This window comes from Equus quagga, chromosome 9, assembly GCF_021613505.1.
Source record: "Equus quagga isolate Etosha38 chromosome 9, UCLA_HA_Equagga_1.0, whole genome shotgun sequence".
NCBI lineage: Eukaryota > Metazoa > Chordata > Mammalia > Perissodactyla > Equidae > Equus > Equus quagga.
In genome coordinates, this window is record NC_060275.1 from 84,971,946 (window position 1) to 84,986,409 (window position 14,464).

Genomic DNA, 14,464 nt, shown 5'->3' on the forward strand with positions numbered 1-14,464 from the left:
ATACAGAAATCAAGATCATGAACACATTCCAAAACTTCCATAAAATGTAGACATTTTGCAGACTTAAGGAAACAATAATGTGCTTGGACATTGATTCCATGCCTTCCGTCACACCCTCAAACCGGAGCAATAATGCACAAGATCTGTGTGGCATTGGCAGCTTATGAATGAATAAAGAGGATAAGGGTTTGTTGAGATCTACAGAGTAACAAGAAACACAGGCAAAGTGACCTATATTATCAGTGACAAGAAAGATAAACTGGATGATTTGAAAACAAGCAATGTGGTGGGAAGATGATGGTGGCAATGAGGGAAGAATTATTCTGAAATTAAAACCTCCAAACTTGAATAAACCTTAACTCAGCTATGTTTTTAGACAGGGAAGTCTTCAGTCATCTTCCTTCTTTTCAAAATTTCATTGGTTGGATGAAAGTATATCGGCAAATAAAAAGCCCTTAGCAACTGATTGTCATTTCATTGAGCTTCAAAATAAAGATGTCTTCAATGTCTGTGTCGTGGAACTATCTATCACTAAGATCACCTAATGTCAAATTTCTTTTAGTCCATCCTTGGAAACAGTAAATAAATGCATGCTAACTATCAAATTTTACTCTAGAGTGAATGGTGCCAGAACACATTTTGCTTGACATGACCACTCACAACATTTTTGTTTTCTTTAAAGGAATCAAGTGCTGAGAGTCGCAAGTAGAGAATAAAATTTTTAAGACTCACTTAACGGTAAATCAAATAAAAATACTAAAATGCTAAGGAGTAGTTTTAGTTTGGGCTTTTTAAAGAACTCTAAATTTAAACACTAGGAGCTATTTTATACATTTTCTTCTCATCTTTTATAAATTAAGGATTTTTATTTTTATGAAGAATCTATATGTCGTCATGAAGACAGAATACTTCAGCATAGACCCACTTAATCCTCATGGAGTTCTCCTCCGTTCTGTACCTGTTGATTAAAGCTGTAGACTTATAGCAGTATATCCCATGTGTGACAATTAGGGGTAAACAGATGTTTTGATTCAAGAGAATGAAGGTTGTGGGCTTCATTTGAAGTAAATTTGAATGACATAATGAAAGTACCCTTGAATGACATCTTTCTTCCTGTTGCTTAAAGCAAGAAAGTTTGAAGAGTTTAAAACTATGCATCATAATTCTGTCTTTCAAGGGGAAATGGAAAAGGCTTGTACCTATTTAATTTCTAAGCCATCCAAAAGAACAAATGATCATATATATTTTTATGAAAATCTTATAATGTTGTAATAAACCTTCATTAACAAATGTGATTAATTTGGAATTCGATCATTGCGAAATTGGCAGGATGTAGGCTATTTGCTAGGCAATTTAAGTATAAAGAAGATTGGCATATAGTTTGGCTAGGAATAAGCACAAAAGCAGTATTTTCGGACATTGTTTATTCAGTGGTCTTTATCAAATTATTATTGATACTGTTTTATGGTAAGGTATTCACCATTCACTATCAGGTGCCCTCAAATGCTGGAAATTGCATAGAGCAATTGAGACGGGAGTTTGGGGCAGGGAGGAGATAAACTCCAACTGGGCTGGGGATGGGATAAAAGAGGATACTGTAAAGGAACTGGCATTTAAGTTGACCATTGAAGTAATATCAGAAAATATGGAGACTGAGTTTGCTTTTAGGAGAAAGAAATCCCAGATATTTGTTGGGAAATGGCAAAGACAAGGAGTCTGAAAAACTCTCTTTTTTAATTTAGCTGAGGACCATGTATGTACAAAAAGATAAGCTTTAAGATATAGAATTGGGACACACTGTGGAGGATTTTCAATGGTTACATTTCATTTTGCAAACAATAGGAAAGTCTGGTGGATATAAATAGGAAGCATTTTACTGGGCAGATAGAAACAGGAAAATTAGTAAGCTGAATGATGATATAATAAGAATTTCATAGAGGATGATGGCAATGGAAAAAATGAAAAGCTGAATGTGAAAACTATTGTATTGGAAGGAATGTAAGGCTGAGCAAATGATCAAATGCCAGGGCTGGGCCAACAGAGGAGTCAGAGATAATGTCTAAGTATTATGCCTTGTGGCTGACTGAAAGAAAAAAAAAGAACCTAAGCTATAATAAATGGAAATAATAATATCAGGAGAATTATTTTGAGGCCATAAGGTTAATTGGTTTGGATTTCAACCTGTTAAGAAGCTGTTCCATTGGAATATTCAGAGGGCACTACTATGCAGGATGTAGTTAGAAATGTACAACTCCATCTCGGAGATTAAGGCTACTAATAGATTTGAAAACCATTTATATTAACATATTATTTAAGTCTCGGGGATTGATGAGACCAAAGGAGAGAGCGAATAGAGGGATGAAAAGTTGGGTGAGATAGTCATGTAGAATGCTCACTTTGATGGCGGAAGAAGCGGAATCAAGGAAAGGTTGAGGAATAAATTTCTATTAATAGACAAATATGAGTGAGGGACTACAAAAATGCAGAATTATGGAGACCAAAGATTTGGGAAAGCTTTGAGTAGGAGTAGTGAACAAAGTTGTGAAATGCTACAAACAAGAGTATATGGACCAATATGAGGCCATTAATATTGGCAGTTAGAAGATTAACATGCAATGAAAAAGTGCAGTTGCAGACAACGGGGAAAGTAGAAAAACATGTTTATTTTTGTCTGGATTTGTGCAGATCTTAATACTTTTGTAGGGATTAAGTTTCTGTCCCATTAGCTCGTTTTAATAAATAAGATTAGCTAAATCACAGTGTACCTCCATCCATCTCATGTTCTCATTGGGTAAATTGCTATGTTTACTGGAAAGCATCTAAATGTCTGCAAATATGATTTAACTTAGCTTTAGTCGTAAGTTAGGCTAAACTTTCCTGCAACTGGGATCTTAGCATGGTCTTACTGTATTAAGAAACCTAGTGTATTTTTGCTTTAAGTTGCCTATATTTAAATTGTCTGTGCTTTCCACTATCTTCACATCCGACTCCCCATAGACAATGAATTTGTGCTTGTGAGACCGCAAGGCATTCGACCAAATAACAGACCTGACCAAGAAAACTTTGCAAAGCTTGGGAAAGGCATATGTCCTACAAAACGTCAACCCCAGTGTGAGTGTTCTGTGTGTAAGTGGTGAGATCTATAAGGTGAGGAAGGATGTCTGAGAATCCATCAGATCAGAGTTCGGGTATTGGCTGCTGAGACTTGTTGGGGTGAATTGCCACTGATAGTCCTAGAAGGAGGATGCAGCATTTAAGAGAAGGCACTTCATGTTATTTTTCAGGAGATATGTGTCCAATAATTGGGCTATTAATTGGACTTTTGAAAATTGAATCAGTTTGAAATAAAATTTGAAGCATAATTGTAAGGACTGTGTGTTTTATAAAATGTAAATCCAGCTGAACATTTGTTTATTTACATTGATAAATAAGTTGGCTTACAAACGTATGCTTAATTGATGGTTGCGATGTAAAAATATAATTTTTAGGAGTGAGTCAAATGTGAGTGATAGGATAGGTTCGTTACATAATTGACTTCAACCCTAGGTAAAATAGTAACCACATATAAATCTGGTACCATTTCAGGAGTTTAATCTGATACCGTTTCAAGAGTCCTTTCCTCCATTCTATTTAATGACAAATATTTATTTCATCAGAGAGAGGGGAGAAGAGAACGGTTCATTCAATATTTAGAGAGAAAAATTTAAAGGTAAGCACCTCCAGTAGTGAAAATGGCAACTGTTTAAATTTCTTTAAGGTTTTAAGTTAGAAATTTCTGACATCAGATTATTTCAACTAGAGCAGATGTCATACGGGGCAGGGGAACCTGGAGGACAGTGGGGAATTCTTGTTAGAGAAGGGGGTTTGTCTGTATTTACCACAAGCCTTAGAGGGATGCAAGTGCATAGAAAGAAAGAAGCATGACTGAATTTTGAATTCTTCACAGTTTAATATCATGGACTAATCTTTAAAATGCCACGTTTTCCCTTCTAAAAACTTATATAGGGAAAATGGATTCTTAAAAAAATTTGTCTATAAAAATCATTTTATTAGTAATTAAAATTATAGTTCTTAGTGATGTATTAATTATAATTGAAATACTATTTTGTCTATTTTATCCACTTTCGGTGTAAATTAAAAAGGATTACCTAGGTTATTCCTCTACTGTAATTGTAAAGACTATTGGTTTTCCAGTGAGTGCCCTCTCTGCTTTGCTGGTTTTTTAGAGAAAAACTTTCTATATAACACGTTATATACTCTACATTTTTCAGACACCATTGCATGCAGTCCTTCTGCAGAGAAACTCTGAGGGTAGTAGAAGAAAAGTGAATTTCACGGCAGTTAAGACTTGCCCCAAACCGTAAAGCAGGTAGAACTAGTATTGGAACCCGATTCTGCCTCCCAAATCCAACCGAGATCTTTTACACATATTGTCTCGCTAGAGCAGGATGAATAGAAGGAGATGAATTTGATAACATCCCAAATCAGGTGTCAGATCCAAAAACGTATTGTTTGCAGGCTGTCTAACTTAAGAATATATTCCTAATCTCTTCATTTCCTATTTGATTTATTTTAATGCATTCTATGTTGTAAAAACTCTCAATGAGTAGAAATCCAGAGTTATATAAAAGATAAATTAAGAAATTATTTACTGCATTAATGGCTCTTTGTCTTATTAAAAAGGATTTCTTTAAATATCCCCACTGAACTGTATATTTCCATTAAAAATTCAACTAATAGGGGCTGGCCTCGTAGCCGAGTGGTTAAATTCGCGCGCTCCGCTGCAGGCGTCCCAGTGTTTCGTTGGTTCGAATTCTGGGCACAGACATGGCACTGCTCATCAAACCACGCTGAGGCGGCGTCCCATATGCCACAACTAGAAGGACCCACAACGAAGAATATACAACTATGTACCGGGGGGCTTTGGGAAGAAAAAGGAAAGAAAATAAAATTAAAAAAAAAATTCAACTAATATATCTTAGCATTTAAATCTAATAATGATGGAGGAAACAACAAATAATTAGTAACAAAAGCAAAAATAAAATAAGAAGTATACTGAAAATATATGTTGCTCTGGGGGTTCTTAAAAAAAAAAACAAAGAAACATTGCCAGATGTTGAACTTGAAGGATAGGTAGAAGGCTAATAGGAGAAAGGATAGGTAGGATGGAAGTAACTGTATCTCCTGTACATCTACCTAGGTGTGCATGGTAAGGTAAGAACAAGCACTCTCTTGCTGAAGATGTGAAGTGCTTGCCATAAAGTGTTAAAGAGGCTGAGGAGGAAGGAGGAGGCTATATGATGGAGATCTTTGAAAACCAGCTATTTTTACCTAATTGAGAGAGTCATGGGTGGTTTTTTACCTGGCAAGTTACATTTTAGATAGGTTACTCTGGGAATGGTGTGTAGAATTGATCAGATACCACTGCCAGGAGACTCTTGAGATATTGTAAGCAAGAGATAGCTCTGTCCAAACTAGAGAGATAATGATGGGAATGGAAAAAGGGAATGGAGAGGAAAGGCAATGCTGTAATAAAATATATCAGACATAGAAATTGAGAGTTAAGGAAAAGGGAGAGCCTGAGTATGCAAGAGAAATTTTCAGAGCGAAGATTCAAGAAGAGAAACTTGTGGGTAGGTAGGCAAGAGAGTCTCATGAGGTCAGTTTTCAGGGACATGTGCATTGCTTAAACAATAGAAGGTACATCACACTTTTAGAGTGGGTGATAACTGTATTTTCCATAGCTAGCTAAGGAATGAATTCATGTTGACCAGATAAAGTGTTATATTATGCAAAGTCTATAAGAAGATCTGTGTTTATGTCTATAAAATAGAGTCAATGGTTCTTTAAAAGGAAATTATAAGGTTTAATGTAGCTTCATATTGATATTGAGATATCTAATGGCTTCAGACTGTATTAAGCACCACTAATAAAAAGTTATGCTGTGATAAACATTATTTCCATAATGAAGAATAGGCAGCATGTTATCTTTGTTATCTCTCTATTGACTAACAGGGATAGAATATGATTTTTCCTTTAAAAAGTACCTTCTATCTTAATGACAGAAATACAAGAATGTCTGTAAAAGTGAGTATTTTTCAATGGGCTCTGGGTACTCCTCACAAAACTGGATTTCTTTTGATAAGTAAGGAAAGGTAAATGAGTACTAAGTAGGCATTGTGTGCCACAGTTTGTTATATACTAGGATCTGTGATTTGCATATCTTATTTCATTTAATCTGTAAAATCCTACACATTTGGTTCTATAATAATCTTCACTTTACAGATGAGATGGTTTAGGATTACAGAATTTAAGTAACTTTTCTCCAAATTAAACAGATGGTAAAAATTTCTGGTTGAAGATAGCTGCAGTAGTAATCATAAAGGGCAAATGGATGAACACAGCTTATATTGAGGTATTAGACCCAAACAGTCTTGTTGATTGACAGAATATGACATTGAGTAGATTTATGGCCAGGAGTTATCTAGGATGGCTCACAAATCATGTATAGAGTTGTTCCATTCCCTGACATAGGGAACATATGAGGAATATATGTGGGAGGTGAGATGATATATTTGAGCTTGGGCATGCTGTTTGGCATGAGTGTGAGATATGCAAGGCGATAGGTTAGTAGGCTGCTGCTGATGAGGATTAGGAAGCTTAAGAAGACAGGAATGGACTGCAGATAAAGCAGTAAAGTCATCAGTTATGAATTAATCAGTAAAGACTTGGATGAGTGTGTATTACCCAGAGAGTATGTGTAGGACAGAAGATAAAAGATCTGTGTGTGACACTCAGGGGAACAGCGGCCTTCAAGGGGAGTGCAGAGAGAGGAGCCCAGAGGAGACACTGATAAGAGTGTCCAGAAAAGTGAAAATCCCCAGGGCACACACAATTTCATTTTAGAGTTCAATGATGTCACTTCTTTGTGAAATAGCTATTACAATATTGCCTCTCCTCTACATCTCTCCTCTGTCCTTAGTGTATTAAATGGCACATTTTCCATTTCCATTAAGAAAGGCAGGAGGAAGAAAATATTTCATTGAAATTGCCAGTGCATGATGTATGATTGACATGGGTATTTGTATACTTGTCCATAAATGTATAGATAAGTTTTGATGGAAAGATTGATGAAATCTTCAAAATGACAAACATTTATCTTTTACATAATGCTGGGGGTGGGTGGAGACAATGGGAGAGAGTGCTTATTGTAGTTCATTCTTGTAAAACTACTTTTATCCCAGGAGTCATTCATATTTAGGGATGATAGTAACTTTGAAAGGTATGCAAATGTATACCTTACCGAAGTCTTGCCCAAATAGTCTAAGTAGGAGACTTAATGTAAAATAAAAATATCTCAGTTAACAGAAATTTCTGTCATAAAATGTTATATCATTTATGCTACAAAACTGCCAAAAGAGGACACCTATGATGAGGATGAAGTAAGTCATGTTTCCAGAGACTGTTTCATGATTATAGATTTGTCTTAGTTGGTTTGTTTCTTCATTTTTATAAGTATATACTGTAACAAGTATTACATAGTCCTTATACCTTAACAAGGTAATAGTCTATTATCTAGTCTGTTAACTGCAGTGTCAATAGACTTTGAAAGACTCCAAATGAAAATAATATAATCATCTTTGATAAATTTAGTTACCCTATATTAACCTGGAATAAAGTTCCTGGTTTTCTTCCAATTTTAGAATAAGGTGAGATAAGAATATTTTAAAAGGTAGTTAGTAACCACAGACATGTTGAAAATGAACTTAGAAATTTTAAAGAAAGAACTGTTTGGAAAAATAGTGGCAATATACTTAAACTAGTTGTTCTGTGAAGCAGAGAAAAAAGTGCAAATTTTAGGTAGAATTTGGTTTCAAATCTAGAGTAGAGTCTGTTCAATTATTTTCAGTCTCAGGACAAAATTAGTTTTCTCATTTCAAACTAAAGAAGAATAAAACATAAATATTTGGAGTACCGTGAAGCCATGGACTTTTCTAGAATCCATGGTGAACCTAATCTTCTAGAGATAAATTTGCAGTACCAATATTTTTAGTGTATCCTATTTATTGCTGTTTAGTCTAATCTATGATTAGTAATTTGACATATAAAGTACTTCAAAGAGTCTTCCTAAAAGTGTTTTTTTTAAGATTCATCTTCTGGTCTTATATCTCTGTCTTATTTCCATCTATATTATATGTTAACTGTAGCGGAGGTTGTTTTTGCTTCTTTACCAGATAAATGGAGTCATGGGAGTTCTTGAATTTATTTCTCTAACACTTTATATCAGATAATTTTCAGAATTCTATAATCACAATACCTTGCTTTAGGAGTATATTAGTTTTACTTAGATTTAAATTTATAGCCATTGAAGGAGTTCCCTTATTTACAAAACCAGCACTTTGTTCTTTTATTCATTTATTTAACTGCGAGTTAGTAATAATTTTTTTACAAGGGTGGGGGTAAGAATGGTCTGGGTATTGTCTATATCTTAAAATATGATTTTTTTATTTGTTGTAGGTTTTATTGGGATTTAATAATGCTTATAATGATGGTCGGAAATCTGGTCATCATACCAGTTGGAATCACATTCTTTACAGAACAAACAACAACGCCATGGATTATTTTCAATGTGGCATCAGATACAGTTTTCCTTTTGGACCTGATCATGAATTTTAGGACTGGAACTGTCAATGAAGACAGTTCTGAAATCATCCTGGACCCTAAAGTGATCAAGATGAATTATTTAAAAAGCTGGTTTGTGGTTGACTTCATCTCATCAATCCCAGTGGATTATATCTTTCTCATTGTAGAAAAAGGAATGGATTCAGAAGTTTACAAGACAGCCAGGGCACTTCGCATTGTGAGGTTTACAAAAATTCTCAGTCTCTTGCGTTTGTTACGACTTTCAAGGTTAATTAGATACATACATCAGTGGGAAGAGGTAAGAAATATCTTTTACTTTTTTAAAGCCAATATGTCTTGAGATTGTTAACTATAACAACTGTTTTAAAATGAACTGTGCTATGCATAATGAATTTTATGAAACTCAAGGAGAAAAATTTCATTTATTGTTCTTCTTGGTACATAAGTGATATATTTGTATCTTCAAAAGATATGGTCAAATACTGGATTTGAACCACTGAAAAAATTAGTGACTGTAAAACAGTTGCTTTATGCCGTCAGTCTTTTTTTTAAAAAAAACAAATCACTTTAATCAACAAATTTTTATCTTCACCAACACAACCCCTCCTCCACCACGGGATGTTGTTTTTATCTGATATGGATACATCAAGTACCATCTTTGACACAGATGCATAGGGTCTGATTGCTAGTTTGTATCATTAGCTCTATGAGATAACATGGTATATGTTTCCTCTAATATTGAAATTTCAGAGAATTTGTCTTTGAAGAAAACTTTGTTTCTTTGAATATTTTCAAGTTATGTTTGTAAAGACTGATTTTACCATAATAATTTTTCTTATTGTTATCCTTTGCTTATAATTAATTGTTATAGCTTCTCCCTAATAATTCGTTTCATAATACTGAAAAACAGCATACCTAGGAGGGACGTTATTACATAGAAAATGCAAATAGTACAGTGAATAAATACAGTAAATCTGGCCAAGATTTTGCTGAATAGGGCAAGTGTTGTTCTTAGGCAGTTGGTGGGACCTGAAAGGGCTCAGGCAACTGAAGTTTCCAGGGATCTGAGTTAAATGTACCATCACCAAGGCAAAGGAGTTTTTGTCCCTAGTTCCGGAGTCTGCATAATAGCCTTTTTGACTTTCTTTTCTTTTAAGTCTACCTTTAAAAAAATTAATTATAATATAAATTTTATTCTCTGCATAAAAATGAGGGTCAAAAAGGCCTCTCGAGTGGCTTAACTTGCACTATAGAAAACAATATACTGGCTATGGATTAATTGTTACTTTACTCCCTACAGAAATGCTTTTTAGCATTTTTAGGATGAATTATGTTTTGGAATTTAGGTTTAAACAAGTCATAAAATGAAACTTCTGTGAACATTAGCTCTGCTTTTTGTGAGGCTGCAGCAGTGTTTTGTGTGTGCTCGTCAGTGACATTTTGGTTCGCAGGATTTCAGGAAATGACATGCAATAATAAAACACTGCATAAGACACTGCTGAAGAGGCATAAAAATGGATCGTTCTTAAAATATGAATATGGATTATATTTAAAATCAAATGAAGCACATTTGAGAAATTGGATTCATCTTGTAATGTGTCTCTATACAGCGCATTCCGTCTAAAATGTAATATATGTTTGGTTCTCAGACTTTGTTATACCAATTTGAGATCAATATCAAACCAAGATAATTATTGATATTAATAGCTAATATTTATTGAGGGCTTATTATATGTCAAGTAATATATTTGACTTCTTAGATGGATTAGTTCATTGAGTCTTCCTAATAACTCTGGTAACTTGTCCAGATTCACAGAGTTAGTAATAGTTGGAGCTAACTAATAGTTGGAGCTAGCTAATAGTATGACTCCAGAGCCAATGTTCTTAATCACAAAACTATATAGCCTCTCACTATAACAAATATTCTTTTAATGATAAATACATTAATATTCCACCAATTTATATTTTGAATAAAAAGTTGTAGGAAACTTCTTAACTAAGATTGTGGTTGATGCAACTTAAGTACTGAATATGGTCTTAAAACATGGTCACAAAAAATATTTGAATAAATAGCCTGTGAGAAGAAAAGTCATTGATATAAATAGCCAATCAATTAAAAATACAGTGGGCAGTGTGACTGTTTTCAGAGTCTTGTAGTTCTAACCAAATTACCCTAGAGAATGGCAGCAGGATGAACAGATGGCATCCTATCGGATATGACGGCAGGCCATGTGGTCATGGAAGAGGACACTGCTAACACTGATGTCCTTTGGTTCCTGGCAGCAGTCACAGGCACCTAGATCTCTGTAACATGATGGTGTTTTAAAGATGCCATGATATAATACAGGAGCATCAGCTCACTGCTATCATTATTGTAAAGTGCAATTTAATATGCACTTACAGACATTTGGTAACCAAACACATTCAGGCCTGAGTTGTGAGTTGGCAAGATCTTTCTTATAAATAAATGACCTTGATAATAAATGAACCATAAGCTCATTTAAGTGAAGAATGTTTTCTTGATTATATGATATCCCCATATAAAAGCACCTATATTATGGATATTTAATGTCTGTTAGTAATACTATTTAATAGGGAAGAAACAGTAATAATTAATCAAGAATTTAATACAAATTCGTTATTTCATCATCTACATGATTCAAACAAAATTCACAAAGAAACTTGAATGGTTCCAAACTGGCAAATCTCTACCTGGTTTTTATAGATGCCACCAGGATGTACTTACAGGTAGAAATACAACAAATTAGTCAGAAGACATTGGTCTGTGAGCATTTGGAATAAGACTGCAGAGGAAGATGTGAGTTCCCCCACATGTCTTTGAGTTCTGAGTGTTTTAGTACCAAGCTGGCTAATGCTAAATTCAGCAAATTTTGGGAAGTAATGTGTGAAGTCTGGAAGCTGCCACTGTTCTAAATGAATCATGCCCAAGGAAAGTGGCTGCCTTCTATAGGAAACTGCTTCCATCTTCAATGATACATTTTTTTTTTTCTGGTTTGAATTAGTTCAACTGAAAAAACAACAAGAAGTGCCAAAGCCAGATAAATTAGAGAAATATTGTGAATGAAATAGAGAAACTTTAAAATTTAGCCCTTATGTTACTATCATTACTAAAGTTGAATGTACTGGCTAATACAGAAGAAAAGAGCTGACTTGGCTGACTAATTTATGAAATGCATAAAGTTAAGAAATCAGGGGGGAAGTTGTCTTCACGAAGTAATTATAAGATCAATGGCTTTAGGATGCAAAAATAGAGCTCTCTGACCCAATACTCAAACTTTATATATATTGCCAGGTGAGGTGAAAATCTGGGGCAATTTAAATAAATCAGGCCAGAAAATTCCTTTTCCTGTAATCTCCAGAAAACTGAGGTGAAGCTTTTGCACTCTTATATTTTGGTTTTAAAAACTCATTCCCTTAATTCAGCATTGTTGTTGTTATTGTTGTATTTCAAGTAAAGACAATGATCTAAGCCACAGTGCTGTTTTGTAACCTGTCACAGCGGGAACCAGTTCTCTGTGATCCTCCTAAAAGAGACATATGGTGAGGAAATCCCCGGAAATTAAATGGAATGTTATTAACAATTTGTGACAATCACAAGCCACTGAAGAGATAAAGGATGGATTAAGAGTTTAGTAAATGGGAGATTATTCAGTTTGTAAGGGTGAAAAGTTCTAGGAACTTTGAATGCTACAGCTGCTGATCCTAGTCATTTAATCAAAAGGGGATGACCCTTGAAATTATTAGAGATTTAGGAAATAGTGATTGAAAAGAGAAAAACTGCCCTGTAATGGTTATCTATTTGTAGGATTTAGTGTCATATAAAGTGTAAATTCTTCATGGACAATGTAAAAAAATGTAGGAAATGCATGATGCTTGTATAGTAAGTATGGCTTTGGAATACATACCTATAATATTTTATTTTTTATCCCTTATTTACTATTCCTTCAACCTTCTTTGTGTAGGTTTTAGATCTATCACAATTAATTAAATCTGTTTTGAGGCAAGAAAGAGGCCTTGTGGTTCTGATCTTCATATATGTCTATAGCAATTTCAGATGAATAACGTGTCTGGAACATTGCAATGCTCTTCTAGCAATTGATATTCAATTTTTTGTGTTGGCTTGGAGACAGATTTATATACAAATTCTGTTTAATAACAGAGCATTAATAAGGAAATTTATTCTACAGGGAGCTAATGCAGACTGCAGCTTCTGTCTTTGGTTAATTTTAGCATTCTAATTGTTTTAGATTAAAAACTAACTCCTGCTATAAATGACCTATCTATAATTGTACAATACATATTGCAACTACTTTCATTTTTTAGAAAACGCATGGAATTCTAAGACTTGCCATCAGCAAACACCAGTGTTTTCCCAAAGCTGTCCTCTACTAGAACTCAGAGAGGCTCCCTTTCCTATCACATCCAATCTGTGTTTCTTTGCTGTGCCTTCAAGGCTCTCCAGCAAACCATCCCCCCCGTCTCACCATTGTCACTTCAGATTTGCACCCAACAACTCTTTTCTGTTTGTTTTTTAGTTTTACAAAGTTTGTTGCAGAGAATGATTCTTTCTGCTTTTGTAATTTTGCATGTGCCACACCTCAGACTTGGAAAGCCTTTCTTTTTCTATCACTCCTTTAAAAATGAGCCTTAAACCCATCTCCAGAAAGTATTGGACATTGATGGACTGTGCTGTAATGGTCGGTACCTTGACTTTCAGCAATTCTCTTGGCTCTGCCTGCATTTGTTCATACTGACAGCTTGATTGCTAATGCTTACTCATATGCATTTTCCTTTTCTTTTGCTGGTCATAAATGTCTATAGTGAAGAGTCAGGGTCAACTTTTGCCATTGAATCTCCTTGTACACTAGGAGAGAGTTCCAAACACAACAGGTTATCAGACTATGACTATCCACAAAATACAAAGCAATCCTCCATATTCTAAATCCATTAAATAATTGCAAGGGAATATTCAGTCTTCACTCCCAAGCATTTTCTGAGTAGCTTCTGTGTGCAGATGCTGCACATGAGAATACAAAGCAGATCCCAGCTTTGTAGGAAAAACAGATATGTGAGAAAATAATCACAGATGGTATGGTAAGTAGTGGCATAAAGGAGGGAGTGAACCACGCAGCTTTTTTTTACACAAGAAGAGAGCTTCAGATATACTTGAACTGAGTTTCATAGCAGGCGTCTGGATTACCAAACTGAACAAAATGGAGCAGAGGAATAAACTCTAATAAGACATGAAGTAGAAGCAGCCTAGCACGGTTGTTCTGCCTCTCCAGCTCTTACCTTGCCAAGGGAGCGAGTTTCGAAGTGTAGACAGGAATCTGTGCTAATGGTAGACTTACTCAGTAAGGTGTCATTGAGGCATTTCAGGCAGGGGCTTTACATTTGAGAATGCTACAGAATGAAGAGGATTGGAGACCACTGAAGACAGAGCTAATAATACCAGTTAGGAGAGAGATTTAACACTCATTTACGTTTTTTATATACAGCTAGTGTCGAGCAGGATACGTTTTTAGATATCTAAAGGGAAGTTTATCTTGGCCAAGTACTCTTGCCCTTGAAATGTTTGTAGCAAATAATAAAATACAATAAGGCCTTATACAAAGTCTTTTTGATAATGTTTTAGAATTTAAATATCAGTATTTGATATTATTATATTATTATAATATTAATATAAAATCTTAATCTAATAATATTGATATTATTGATACAATTATATTTGAGATTTGTATTTTACACCACCTGAAACATGGTGGTATGAAATGGATCCTATACTAGAAATTAGTATATG

At 34.6% G+C, this 14,464-nt stretch overlaps 1 protein-coding gene across 1 annotated transcript in view; it reads left to right on the forward strand.

Moving 5' to 3' along the window:
- Nucleotides 1-14,464, forward strand: part of HCN1 (hyperpolarization activated cyclic nucleotide gated potassium channel 1) — a 368,640-nt gene that overhangs the window by 34,055 nt on the left and 320,121 nt on the right. Inside the window, exon 2 of the mRNA XM_046672402.1 lies at nt 8,518-8,941. Coding sequence (XP_046528358.1) covers nt 8,518-8,941 — 424 coding nt within the window. The remainder of the gene's footprint in view (nt 1-8,517; nt 8,942-14,464) is intronic.